The sequence below is a fragment of the Arachis ipaensis genome, chromosome B03 (genome assembly GCF_000816755.2).
Source record: "Arachis ipaensis cultivar K30076 chromosome B03, Araip1.1, whole genome shotgun sequence".
In the NCBI taxonomy this organism is placed as follows: domain Eukaryota; kingdom Viridiplantae; phylum Streptophyta; class Magnoliopsida; order Fabales; family Fabaceae; genus Arachis; species Arachis ipaensis.
In genome coordinates, this window is record NC_029787.2 from 123,465,329 (window position 1) to 123,479,362 (window position 14,034).

The 14,034-nt window shown below is 33.9% G+C and overlaps 3 protein-coding genes across 3 annotated transcripts; 2 read left to right on the top strand and 1 right to left on the bottom strand.

Annotated features, from left to right (window-relative positions):
* On the top strand, positions 214–1,156 carry LOC107633818. Its single transcript, XM_016337417.1, has 2 exons — positions 214–630; positions 773–1,156. Exons 1-2 carry the CDS (start codon positions 214–216, stop codon positions 1,154–1,156), a joined length of 801 nt encoding a protein of 266 aa, XP_016192903.1.
* On the bottom strand, positions 5,293–7,168 carry LOC107633817. Its single transcript, XM_016337416.1, has 7 exons — positions 7,069–7,168; positions 6,916–6,984; positions 6,568–6,803; positions 6,250–6,465; positions 5,942–6,022; positions 5,744–5,845; positions 5,293–5,652 (listed from the first exon to the last, which is right to left on the bottom strand). Exons 1-7 carry the CDS (start codon positions 7,166–7,168, stop codon positions 5,293–5,295), a joined length of 1,164 nt encoding a protein of 387 aa, XP_016192902.1.
* Positions 11,424–14,034, top strand: LOC107633816. Its single transcript, XM_016337415.1, has 5 exons — positions 11,424–11,644; positions 12,768–12,912; positions 13,511–13,612; positions 13,700–13,826; positions 13,976–14,034. Exons 1-5 carry the CDS (start codon positions 11,424–11,426, stop codon positions 14,032–14,034), a joined length of 654 nt encoding a protein of 217 aa, XP_016192901.1.

Below are 14,034 nucleotides of genomic sequence, written 5' to 3' on the forward strand. Positions count from 1 at the left end.
TGTCCTATTATAGTGGAAGATAAGAGGCAAAGAGATGGGTCGAGGCCGTTCCGAAGTCTTCACTTGTAGTTTACACACGAAGGTTTCCTGAGGATGGTCAGGGAAGAATGGAGAGGACTAGGTGAGGCGCAATTCATGGATAAATTGAAGGCCTTGATAGTTCATCTGGAAAGATGGTATAAAGATAATTTTGGTGACATGGACAAAAAAATCATGAAGTTTGAGGAAGAGATTAAGAAGATTGATGACATGGTGGGTGATGATGTTTATGATGGAATAGTGGAGGCAAGAAGAAGGGCGCTTGTGGTTTGCTGTGAGAAATGGTATGTAAGGAAGGAACTACATTGGAAGCAGATGTCGCTCTCTAGACATGCAATGGACATTGATAAGAACACAAGATACTTCCACAACTTAGCTTCTGCGAGAAGGAGAAACAATAGGATTGATGCGCTACTCATTAATGGAAGATCGATAAGAAATCAAGCTAGAATTAAAATTGCGACTTGGGACTTTTATAAGAACTTGTATCGTCAGGAGGAGTCTCCTTTGGTGGGGTTCAGGGACGGTCTAGTGGAAATGATTGGTGAAGAGGATGCTTCGGCTTTGGAGGTGCAACCAACTCTTGAAGAGGTTAGAGAAGCAGTGTAGGATTGTGAATCATCCAAGGCTTTCAGGAAGTGATGGATACGACATGAACTTCATAACAAGGTGTTGGGCTAAAATTAGCTCTGAATTCATGGCAGTGATGTCTGGTTTTTTCCTGACTTTCAAGTTACTGGCGGATGTTAATCTCACTTGGGTGGCGCTGGCCCTTAAATTTACTGGTGCAAAGGAAATAAAAGATCTAAGGCCGATCAACATGGTAAATTGTGTGTATAAAGTCGTTTCGAAAATGCTGGTTAGGAGGATGCAAGCAATAATGCCATCGCTAGTAGGTGAGACACAGAGTGCTTTTGTCAAGGGGCGAAAGATTCATGACGGGGCTCTTATCGCATGCGAAACTATTCAATGGATTAAATTGAGGAAGAAGGAAGCGGTGATAATAAAGCTAGCTTCCAGAAAGCATATAACAGAGTCAAGTGGAGCATTGTGCACCTTGTGTTGCAAAAGATGGGTTTTGGACGAAGATGGAGGAGTTGGGTTATGTAGTGTGTAAGTACGTGTTCTATGTCAGTACTGATAAACGGATCGTCATCTAAGCCATTTAATATGGAAAGGGGTCTGCGACAGGGTGATCCATTGTCTCCATTTTTGTTTGTACTTGTCGTTGATGTTCTACATAAGATGTTTGGGGAGGCGGTAAGAAACGAGCGCATATCACCATTACTGGTGGGTAGAGATCATGTTGAGTTGTTGCATCTTCAGTTTGCGGATGATATTGTTCTGTTCTGCCCCTCAGAGGAAGAGACCATAAAGAATTACAGAAGGATCCTTCATTGTTTTGAGCTAATGTTGGGGTTGAGTGTTAATTTTGAAAAAGCTAGCTTGATTCCAATTAACTGTGATGATCAGTGGGTACAACGTATGTATCGCGTGCTGGGCTGTAAGGTAGCCTCTCTTCCAGTGAAATACTTGAGAATCCCGTTAGGAGCGAATCCGAGGTTGGTGAAGACTTTGAAGCCCATTATAGAAAAAGTAGAGGAGATTAGCACATGGAAAGCCAAGGTTCTCAATAAAGTCGGTAAGTTGGTGCTTATTAAATCTGTATTGAACAGCCTCCCTGTCTATTATTTGAGTTTATATAAAATGCCAAAGGCTGTTGTAGAGAAACTGATTTTCTTACAGAGAAGATTTCTATGGAATAAGGAGGATGGTAGGAATGGTATGCAATGGTGAGGTGGGAGGTGGTGTAAGCTCCCAAAAAGTTTGGTGGGTTGGGTGTCGAGGATGCCATGGTGTGTAACACAGCCCTTCTATTTAAGTGGTGGTAGCGTTTTTCGAAGGATGATTGTTCCTTATAGAAGAATGTGATTTGCTCTTGTAACAACCTGAACCCAAATGTGATGTTGTCATCCCAGGTGTTACCTGTTTGGGGGAGGGGGAACGTGGAAGGATATCTACCATATATAGTTGAAGGATCAACAAGTAAGATAGAAGATGATACCATATATACATACATTGCTCTATTAGTGTTCTTTGCGTTGGTTGCTTGTTTTATCTGTTCTTGATTGTTTCTATTTGTTGTCTTCTTATGCTCCACTTGTTGTGTTGAACTTTTTTCTTTCAAAAAAAAAGAGTTGTGAAAGTTTGAAATTTGAGAAAGAAGATAAAGGGTGGGGGTAATCGGAGAATTTTATTAAAAAAGTCAACAAAAAATTAGAATTTTGGTACTTTTGTTATACGGAACCTATCTTCCATGAGTACAACATTAATTTTTTTTGTTTGATGGATATTTTTGACAGCGTTCATAAAATTTATGAATATAAATGGTAGTTTATTCTTCACATAAATTAATAATATTAAAGAAATAATAATCTAAAATTATTTTATTTAATCTAATATCTAACCTTATATATTTACTTTGATGGTAACTAATGAATATAAAATAAGATAATTTTTTATTAATTTAGACTGATTTTTAATATCTTTTAAATATTTTTTTCACAAATTGTCTTAATTAATGCTCTATAACAAACCGTGGATATGTGCTTTATCATATAGTCATATACAGAAGGGAGAAGGAAAAAATTCATTCTCAATATAGGGTATGAAAGAACGGTTCCATCATGTTAATTGTTAAGCATTGATATATAGCTGGTCTTGAGTAGTGTATCAATGATTCAATGTTCAACTTCTAAATTTCACCAAAATTAGGGTTTAGTAAGCTATAATTGAAGAAATAATTTTGTCAAATAAATTATTGTGTACCTTAGTTTCTTCCAATTATCTCCTTTCCTATTTAATATTACATCGCCATAATTAAATTCCAAATAAAGCAATGTTTGTATGGTACCAGTTAATTAACAACTAGTAAATACCGTATATTAATAATACAAATCTTGATAGAGATACTTTTTAATCATATATGTGTAATTTAATTTTCTCTTTTAAAAAAAATGGACGTGAATAATATATACATAGGGTTCATATGCTGATATACATAATTATATTAGGCATACATAACTACATAAGTAATGTAAAGAAAATGCAATGACATTTTATATATATTAATTAAGGATATAAAAGTGACGAAGATACACAATAACAATGTTATCAAATTCTCCTACAATAATGATTATCTATTCTTTATCAAATAACAAAAGGTAAATAATTAAACCAGTTTTTTATTCATCAATCATCAACTCAAATTCATAGCATTTCTTATTCAAGAGATCCTTTATCTTTTAATGATTGAAACCATTAGCTTTTGACTATTGATGAATGTAATAATATAACCCCCACAAGGATTCTTTTTGTGATGGAAAAAATCGAACCGTGGTAGAGTTAGTAAATTGTAGCTGGGGCACGCAAAAGACAAAAAAAAATAAATATAAGGTACAATTTAACAACAAAAAATTATAAAATTTATTATTTTTTAACTATAATTAGTCAATAATATTTAAATATGTGAATTGAAAATATATTATTAAATTATTAAACAAAAAAATTAGACTAATAACTAACAGTATTTACCAAAAATAATACATTCTGTTAACTTTTGAATTTTTCTCAATTAAAAGATTTGAAACACCAAACTGAAATATATTTAATTTAATTTGTATGAAAATGTGAAAAGTTGTGTCATCACTTTCTTTAATTGTCTGAGGCTTCATCCCTGCATGTCCCGGTAATTAGCTTCCAAAATTATTATTATTATTATTAAAACATGTCAAATTAACATTATTTAGTAATAAACAATCCCTGAAATGCGAAAACAATATAAGTATGTAGTACGGACACCTACCTCTGACTCCAACCAATGCTAAACTAACCAAAAGAGATTAGTAACATATCTTAACTAAAAAAGATTATTTATCCAAAAGCAACTTTAATTTGTCTCTCTAAAAGACTAGGTAGCTCAATAGCTCTTATTATATAGGAATCTTTGAAGATTGTACCAATGCTTAAAATCCAAAATTAAAAGGCAAACAAGTAAATTAAAGGTGTTTAATTATCTTTTCCTTCTATTTTATATGAATTGAATAATAATATTTCATCTTGATATTGCTCCGTGTTCCATGGTTTTTATTGCTCCGTGGTATATATTTCTAAAAAAAATATTATTTATACACTAAAATCAGTCATTAATATATTTATATATTTATGTATAAATATATATAGTTTAATTTATTTTTAATATATATTTATATTCTAACATGTATCTTATACTAATAACTAATTTTAATAGTTGATTTTAATATACATGTAGCAATACTCATATATCAAATATCTATACACACAAAAGATAAGTTCTATGTTTTTTAAGTGAGTCAAATCATATTTTTCAACTTAAATTATCTTGTCATCTTATTTTTAAAAATTTATATGAATCTCTTTCGATTATTTAAATCTAAAACCTGAAATTTGAATCTTTATAAATTTTCTAACAATCTTTTTTATTTTCAGTTTACATAGAAGACAACTAATAGTTATACAAATCTCTTGATTTTCTAAATCAATCGGATTACATATGAAATTATTCAAAATAATCTTTATAAACGAGAATAAAACATCAATTAAAATTTTAACTTTAAATTATATATTCTCATTAGTTTTTATGAATTGTTTATATTGCTGATAGTAAGGGCGCCGGTAAACCTTTAGCGGCAGATTTTTACGACCGCCGGAATAACCGCTGCCAAACTGTGTTTAGCGTTGAAAGTATTTTGCGGCGGTTAGCAACCGCTGCTATCTTCCAGAACTGATTTTAGACCCATTTCGCGGCGGGTAGATAACCGCCGCTATTTAATTTTGTTAAAAGTTAGGATTTTGCGTCGTCCCATAGTAACCGCCGCTAAAAGTTCAATTTTATTTTTATTTAAATTGATTATTTGAATTTTGTTTTCATATCACAATCAATATTTAAAAAATCTTTTAATTTTAAAATATTACGTATTAATTTAACTGATTATGTTTGCTATTACAGTAAAAAAAATACTTGACTTAAAACACAATGATGTGGTATTCTAACTGATATATATAGATCACAAACGAAAATAGTTAATAACAAATACTTCTCAAAGTATACTGTTCACAAAGGAAAAAAAATTGTGTTTAAGATCCCTATTTTGCTCCACTCCCCAAAGACTTCAGCTGTGCATCAATTTCAGGTGGCAAAGTATGTCCTTGCTGTTAGATGATGTATTTCACCAAGTTCTCCATTATCTGTATCTTTGCCTTGTCCTCTGCTGCCTCTGCCTTATGTTCTGTTGCTGCTGCCTTATGTTCTGCTGCTGCTGCCTTCAATTCTGTAATCTCTGCCTTTTGTTCTGCTGCCACTTCCTTCAATTCTGTAATTTTTCTCTGATACTCCTCAATTTGCACTCTAGGGTTCGATTGTGGAGTATTACGAATAATTTCGCTTGGACATGGTCCAAAACCTAACCCCCGAACTCGCCCTGAATGCTCCTTTCCAAGGACTTGCGCAAGCGAATCAGTAACAGAAATCTCCTTCGAGGTTCCACCTTGGCTCTCGATACTCGCAATTGCTTCCTACAGACATTCCAGAGTTAAGTTTATGTGTTTTTGAAGTTAGCAACACGAATAGAGTAACAGATGTAAATCATTCTTAACCACTACTTACTCCAACAACACGCGCATCATCATTCATATATGAGCTATCCCTTTTTCTATGAGTCATAATAAACATCTCTCCTCTACTGATGCGCCTTTGCTGTTTTTTCTCCTACAACCACATAAAATATTTACCCAATCATACATGTTATAAAAGAATATAACAAACCAAAAAGTTATGTATCAAACATAATACACATATAATTACCTCTTCATCCCTTAGCCTTGCTGTTGTCTTAGAGCCCCAGTATGTGTATATCGTTGCTTCGACCGATTTAGAGAATTTTGTCTGCACATTTCCTATAAATAAAAAAACAAATACAGTTTATCATGTAATGAATTGTATACAGTAATGATGCCTTCACAGTGTCACGGATTTTATTTTTTAAGGTTTGAAACTAATTTGACTGATGTTTGGCTTTTTAATTATATCACTTTCTATCAATTATTTTATTCACGTATTAAAAATGTTAAAAACTGCAACATTAAATGGAGTACCAATTTAATATTAATTACCTTCGTAGATTCCTTCAAACGATAGTAAAGGAACCATCTCCACTGCTGTGCATCTATTCCTGATGGGTTACGTTTGGCATTTACTTCGTAACTCTCTTCCTCGTCGTAAACCTTGTGAAACAAGTGGTTTCTTTCTTCCTTCCAGATTTTTCCTAGCCTTTGGATCATTACCCGCTTTATTGTTCCCTTGTCATCCTCCTCATACCGAAAGGTACACTAAAATTTTGAGACACAATGCGATGCACGTCCACAAATGAAAAAGTAAGAATTTGATATGATTTTACTTAACATAATAAACTCTAAATTTTAATATCATACCTTAATTGTCTCATATGCATGTTCCTTTAAAGCTTTGTCCATTGTCTTCCAACTGTCTTCACTGATGGGAAAATGTTGAAAGTCAGCACCCAGATTCCCTAAAAACCCACTCAATAATCCAGCCGCCTGACCGATCGGTTGCAACTCTTTATTAAACTCCAAAATGATTTTTCTGCTAGAAGGAAGTACTATGGCCTCCTTGACGCTCAAACTCATCGTTCTTGTGATGCCATCATCTAAGAAACAAATTAGAAGGATTAATTGCATTAATGTTACCTTAAAATTAAAAATAATACCAAAGTCATCCAATTATGATTAAATAATGCAGACCAAAGATAGAAATTTTACCGCTTACGATAACATTCCAATAATCCGTATCCTTGCGACCGTTGGACTTGTTCCGGGGTACAGCTTCTTCTTCAGCATATAAGTCATCAACGTAATCATCTCATGAGTCAACCTCATCAACCTCGGGATCATAATCTTCATCATCCGAAGAACTTTGGGCAGGCTCAGCAACATGTTCAGTCCCAGTGTTGATATGCTGATTTTTGTCAGTGCCAGCGTTGGAGATACAGATGTACCGCGGTTTCTTAGGCATATTTCCAAACCTTCAAGCAAACTACTAACACTTATTAGAGAGTAAAAACCTACCAAAAGCCAATGATAAAAATGTAATAAATTTAAAATTTCAGTGTAACTACACAGATTACATGCCTTAAATAAAAATCACATCTATTATTGAAAGTTTGCAAATTAAAATGTCACCATAGATTTGACAACACGACAACCGTACAATGGAGCACATAAGATGAGCTTTCTAACAAGAGTTTAAATTGGATGAGAAGTGCTTGAGAAAAAAATATATTCAAAGATTGCAATCCAAGTTAGTTAAGGAAGGGTTGTGATTTGGAGCACACCATTTATGATATGTTATTCACAGTTTTCTGAAGATGTGTGTGTTCAAACATAAAAAAATTTCTTAGTAAATGAGTCTCACCATATTTAAACAAGCTTCCAGTAATACAGCAAACTCTATAACTATCCTCTCTTCCTCGCTTTCTGAAAACTATATATTCAAGTGAATTTTGATGTCACAGGAAAAGAAGAAGTTCGGTAATTGATTTTTCATTCAAACCAGGTGATTCCTATGGTGCCTAAAATGTGATGTCTAGTTTGCAAAAAAGGTTTAAAAATATTTAATTTAAAAAATTTAAAACTAAATCATTTTTAAATAGTTAAAATTTACTCTAAAAAATAAATTTGGTAAAATTTAGACACTATAGAATTCACCTTGAAACTAATATTCTGTCAAAGGACTACACTAATTCAATTAAAAAAAAATTCAACTACTAATTTTTGAAAAGTCTTCTTATCCAGAAACAGAGTATATAAACTTAGAAAGAGCAATTCTACACAGTCAGCAAAATACTATCAGAATTACTAAGAATAAAGTAGTCTAATCCACTATTCTGTCTATCCATTCAGGAGTAAAGCAACATGCAACACAATTCTAACAACCATATCCTCATAAAATTTCTTGCACTAAACATTTTTCCAATTTTGTACCACTTATGGGATGTTACAATGGAAGTTTACAGATTATAGAAACTAAACTAAGTGCATGTTTGGGCACCATTATTTTGTTAAAAAAAGATCTTTTTTCAATGAAAAAAGATCTTTTTTTTTATTTTTTAACGTGTTTTGTAAATTTCTAGTAGTAAAAGTAAAAGTACTAGTAAAATAAAAAAAAAATATCTTTTTTGAGAAGCTGTAATTTACATCTTTTTTTAAAAGATCTTTTTTCCTTAAAAAAAGATGTTTTTCATGTAATAAATAAACAAAAAAATACTTTTATATTGTTATACCCAAACATAATTTATTGATAAAAAGACATTTTTACATGAGATATCCAAACATAAAATTACTTTTACTTCTCTATAAGATCTTTTAAAAAAATATCTTTTTTTAAAAGCTCACCCAAACAAGCCCTAAAAGCAGATCACTTTTCTATCATCACATTTGGTGTCTTTGACATTATCACAAACAGTTGGTGGAATAAGACTTAAGATGCATCAAAATCCAAACTTTTTTACATAATAGTGTTATTAACCAAATGGGTTTGTCTTCAAGAGGAAAATGAACCTGAGAGTAGTATTGCTTTCAGCTATTTCATTACCTACCATACACTTTTTCTATTTTAATATGTAATTTTTATCACATTTAAAGGTCTTCGGTCAATTAAAACAAATATTAAATAATTTATTGAAAATAAAGTAAATATATTTAATATTAATCAAACTTTAAATTTTTTTTTTTCGTTTTTTCTGTTTTATTCTAAGTGAAGGAAACCTTTAACAAAGCTCAATAGTTGACTGAACCTAATTAAGTAAACATAAAAAATGAATTCAATCAAAGGAAACATAAAATAGCTACAAGCTTTCAGCAATTTGAATGGGTTAACAAAATGTTGTGACTATTTAATACCCCATAAATCTAACATCAGGTGTACTTTAAATTTTCATAGACTTAGTAAATATACAGCAAATTTTTTAAGCACTTAAATTTTGTTAAATAAAACAATAATGATAGAAGTTTTGTTGGATACATTGGCAAATTAAGAATAATAGAATAACTCACCACAAAATCAACAAAGGAGTGAGCTCAACAAGGACCAGACCAACCGAAGAAAACAGAAGACCTTATACAAGTACAACCAAGAGGAATGAGGAACACAATGAGCGTATTAATCTGGTCAACAAAACAGGATTTCAAGCTGTGGAGGAGCAACAATACTAGAAGCACGCAGCGCAGATTATATAGCAGATTCTGGCACAATGGCTGCGAGATAAAATACTGCTTGCGGCCCCAAAATAGGCGTATGAATGTGAAGAGGAGGTGTTGAAGATTAAGTTAGGTTTTTGGGCGGATACGACTACTAGTAGGGGCTTAAAACAAGATCACTTGGGTCTGACTAGTGTTAACTTCTCTCGTTCGATACACACCGGTAATCAAGAGGACCATGAGCCGTACATATTGGCATCAGAGGCTCATCTTGTATACTATGTGGATGATGAAGTAGATAAAGCATGGAGTATAGTGGTTCATGTCAAGCCACGAGACTTGTATGACATGGGAGAAGAGAATGAAGTAGCTGAAGTTGATTTTTCTCCACAACCAGGGTTGAACTTCTCAGCGGCAGGTGACATTAGAGACTTGCAGTTGACCAGGGATGATGATGTAGAAGACCCCGCAGACAATGCAGATGAGAATATTGACGAGGTTGCATAACAGAACTACGGTTAAAGTCAACGATTGTTAACAACAGTATTTTTATGTGTGGCTTAATGTTCATGGCGTATGTAGCTTCATAGTTATATCACGAGTGGTATTTTCAAAATTCAATTAAATCTTGACTGAATAGTGGGTTTTAATAAATAAAAGTTGTGATCCAATTCTTTTTATGGTTTTGTTGGAAATTTTTAGCTTACAATGAAGATATAAGTTCGTTATTATCGTATTTTGCAAACTATTAGATATAATCAATGCTAAAGTTGTTATCACTACTAAATATTACAGCACATAAAATGATAGCATAACAGGGCAAATGAAAATGAAGGACTTTTTATCATGCTGTGCAAGCACAACATTCGCTAAAGAGATGGCTATGGCCTCGCCATTCTCCTCATTAGGACATGCAATTTCTGTTGCTAGAGAGATATGGTTTCGCAAAATGAATGTGTGGTGTTGGTTGGAGGCTATTTCAGGACGCTCTTGTTGTAACAACCACCCCTTCTAGAAACAAAATTTAAATTTCAAAGTTTGAAAATCGGTTAGGAGATAAGATTAGAATTTTGAAATTTTGGATAGGAACCTAGTAACCGCCCTCAGTTTGAAATTTAAAATATCCCAACCACCCCATCCCCAGACGTATATAAATAGGGGAGCACCCATAGGTAGAAAATCACTCCTCTCAATATCAATCCTCTCCCTTCTCTCTCTCTACAAAGAAATAGTATTCTGTGTGCAAACACAAGAGGCAGGCTCGAAGAAGCGTTAAGAAAAAGAGTAGGGAATTATGCCTTTCTTACTTATGTTGGCATGTAGTATGTTTTATTTTGTTTTCTTCCATCCATGCATGGCTATCACCTTTCATGTATTTTATGGCATGAATTATTCTTTGCATCTACATTGAGCATGATTATCTATTTTGTCAATTATACCCTCTTGAAATCCATTAATATGTATCCCATATCTTTTCTATGTGCATTTACATGACCCTTTAATCACTATTCCTTTTATGTTAAGAGTACATGTCCCTTTATAACATTTTATTAAATTATTTAACAATCCCTAATTTTACTATGTGCCCTTACATGACCTTTGATACCGTTACCTTATTATTATTCCTTTTATGTTAAGAGTACATGTCCCTTTATAACATTTTATTAAATTATTTAACATTTCCTAATTTTACTATGTGTCCTTACATGACCTTTGCTACCGTTACCTTATTATTATTCCTTTAATATTGAGAGTACATGCTCCTTTTTATATCTTGTTCAAGGAACCCTATTTTATTATATGCAACTAAATGACCCCTTATATCATTATTGCTCCTTTATTTTAAAGATCAAGGGTACATACTTTTTATAATATCTAATCCAAGTATTTCAAATACTCACTTTCTTACTATATGCACTTAGATTATACTTTTTACATTATATCATTAATATCTTCTTAGGGTCAAGAGTATATGTTTTCTTATAGTTGTTTTATTCAGCTAATTAATATCCTATTTTCTATAATGTATTGTTTGTGAAGAAAAAGGACGGCAGCATGAATAGGACGGCAGCATGCGTCTCTGCGTGGACTATAGGCAACCCTGGGGAGCTCCGGTATTGTTTGTGAAGAAAAAGGACGGCAGCATGCGTCTCTGCGTGGACTATAGGCAACTCAACAAAATCACGGTGAAGAACAAGTATCCCCTCCCAAGAATAGATGACTTAATGGACCAACTACAAGGTGCAACAGTATTCTCAAAAATTGATCTGAGATCAGGGTATCATCAAATAAGGTAAGTATTTTGAAACGTACTCATGGTTAAGATGTTTATTTCACTTTAATCCAAATCCCAACATTTTAGCGCTACTCGTTTTCCGCTCTACACGTATTTACTCCTTCCTTGCGTAACGATTTAGTCATTTCTTTGCTTAATCAAGTGTGGCACCTTATTTTAAAAACCTCCACGATAGTATAAGAACTTAGGGTGTTACATTATTGGTATCAGAGCAAATTCGATCCTAGGAGATATGACTAATGGAGCCTCTTCCTATGGTTATCCATAAAAACTAGTAACCACCCCAGCCGGTAAGAGTGTCGAAACTCAGCAGGTTTGCCAGAGGGTTCGCATCCTCATTTCAGATAGATCATACGTTGCTGACCTAGTATGCCTCCCTTTAGTAGGATTAGACATCATCCTAGGAATGGATTGGCTCAACAAAAACCGCGTCTTGTTAGATTGTTTTGAGAGAAAAGTCATCTTCCCTTCCCAACCCACACGAGACACACGTGATCTTCCAAGATCCTCCGAAGACACACGTACGAGGCAAGGATATGCCTTGCTAAATTCGGTAAAAGTAGATTCCCATCAGGAGTTCTGTGAGATACCAGTAGTACAAGACTTTTCAGATGTCTTTCCCGAAGATATACCCTCGTTTCCCCCAACACGAGAGGTTGAGTTCTCCATAGAACTGATGCCTGGGACAGGGCCAATCTCCGTAGCCCCTTACCGAATGGCTCCGTTGGAACTCACTAAACTGAAGAACCAACTAGAGGAGCTGCTGCAAAAAGGATTCATCCGACCAAGTGCCTCTCCCTGGGGAGCTCCGGTATTGTTTGTGAAGAAAAAGGATATCTAATCCAAGTATTTCAAATACTCACTTTCTTACTATATGCACTTAGATTATACTTTTTACATTATATCATTAATATCTTCTTAGGGTCAAGAGTATATGTTTTCTTATAGTTGTTTTATTCAGCTAATTAATATCCTATTTTCTATAATGTACATTTATACCCCTCTAGGGACGAGAGTACCTACTTTCGTATAAAATCTTATTTAAACATGCTTAACCCGTGGAAGAAGAACCCCAGCTGCCCGTCATAACCTTCCTAGATAGGAATGCTTCAACATCTAGAAAGCGGTCACCTAAGGTGGTACACCTCGAGTCCGACTCCGAGGCCGAGGAAGAGGAATCCGACAACCCTGGCCAGAAGGAAGACACCATGGAGGCGGATACAGAGAAGAAGTTGAACCCTTGCGGAAGTCCAAAGGTGGAATACGTACCCTATTCCCCACTTCGGCACCCCGTCGAGTTTTGGTTCATCCCACACAACGGAACCGGGTCTTCACTGAGCGAAAAGGTGTTGGAGGGAGACCCCTGGTACCTCGATTCGTGAATAACTAAAGACTCCTGATCAAGGATAGGATAGGATGCAAGTAGGGGAGTCTCTTCGATGAGATTAGTTTAGGACGTAGTTAGCTTCTTTTCCTGTTTTAGTTTCCTATAAGTATTTTGAAACGTACTCATGGTTAAGATGTTTATTTCACTTTAATCCAAATCCCAACATTTTAGCGCTACTCGTTTTCTGCTCTACACGTATTTACTCCTTCCTTGCGTAACGATTTAGTCATTTCTTTGCTTAATCAAGTGTGGCACCTTATTTTAAAAACCTCCACGATAGTATAAGAACTTAGGGTGTTACACTTGTTTCAATGAATACTTGGAAACGGCTAACGAATCTATCATGCAGGTTTGTTCATCAAGCATACCCTATTAAACTTGTTTTAAACTCTATTTGATCAATACATATGTTAAGTTGAAATATAATAACAAACTTGCTGCGTTAATATTTGCAATGTCAACATTCATATTTGTAGGAACTTTATGAATGGGGATCAATGTATGAGAAGAAATTTGGATATGTTTTTGTGACATGTACATCTGGAAAGGGCTCTGAAGACATACTTACTGAACTGAAGGTTAAAAAAATATATTATATACAAAGTTCTTAATACAGACACAGTGTTGACCGAAAAAGATAATGAACTATGAATTTTATTATATAGATGCGCTTTACAAACAAGCATGTAATTGAGTTGGATATTGCATCACAGGAGGAAATGAAATTTATAGAATTGCAAATTACACAGCTTTTTTCCAAAGAATCTTCCCAAACGGTCAACAACGGAGATGGTAATTGTTGTTTATTGTTGTTTAGTTTTGAATCCTATGTTAGAAAATTACACGTACCATTTTTTCCCTAAAGTACTATCTAATGACTTGGAAGTTATTGGCATCTTCTGATTATACTAATATTTTTGTATGCGGATTCATATTTTCAGTTCTAGCTGAATATTCAGGCGAAATAGTTAACGACACTCTAGATGGGGGCAGAGATTGA

Excerpts from the sequence above, each read along its gene's own strand:
- LOC107633817 (XM_016337416.1), bottom strand. The coding sequence starts at position 7,168 with ATGCCTAAGAAACCGCGGTACATCTGTATCTCCAACGCTGGCACTGAC. Across the intron at positions 6,985-7,068 it reads TGTTGCTGAGCCTGCCCAAA|AAGAAGCTGTACCCCGGAAC; the intron begins GTTCTTCGGATG and ends TATATGCTGAAG. Across the intron at positions 6,023-6,249 it reads GTTTGAAGGAATCTACGAAG|ACAAAATTCTCTAAATCGGT; the intron begins GTAATTAATATT and ends GGAAATGTGCAG.
- LOC107633818 (XM_016337417.1), top strand. The coding sequence starts at position 214 with ATGAAGTTTGAGGAAGAGATTAAGAAGATTGATGACATGGTGGGTGAT. Across the intron at positions 631-772 it reads TGCAACCAACTCTTGAAGAG|TTACTGGCGGATGTTAATCT; the intron begins GTTAGAGAAGCA and ends CTGACTTTCAAG.
- LOC107633816 (XM_016337415.1), top strand. The coding sequence starts at position 11,424 with ATGCGTCTCTGCGTGGACTATAGGCAACCCTGGGGAGCTCCGGTATTG. Across the intron at positions 11,645-12,767 it reads TCAGGGTATCATCAAATAAG|AAAGCGGTCACCTAAGGTGG; the intron begins GTAAGTATTTTG and ends TTCAACATCTAG. Across the intron at positions 13,613-13,699 it reads ACATACTTACTGAACTGAAG|ATGCGCTTTACAAACAAGCA; the intron begins GTTAAAAAAATA and ends TTTATTATATAG.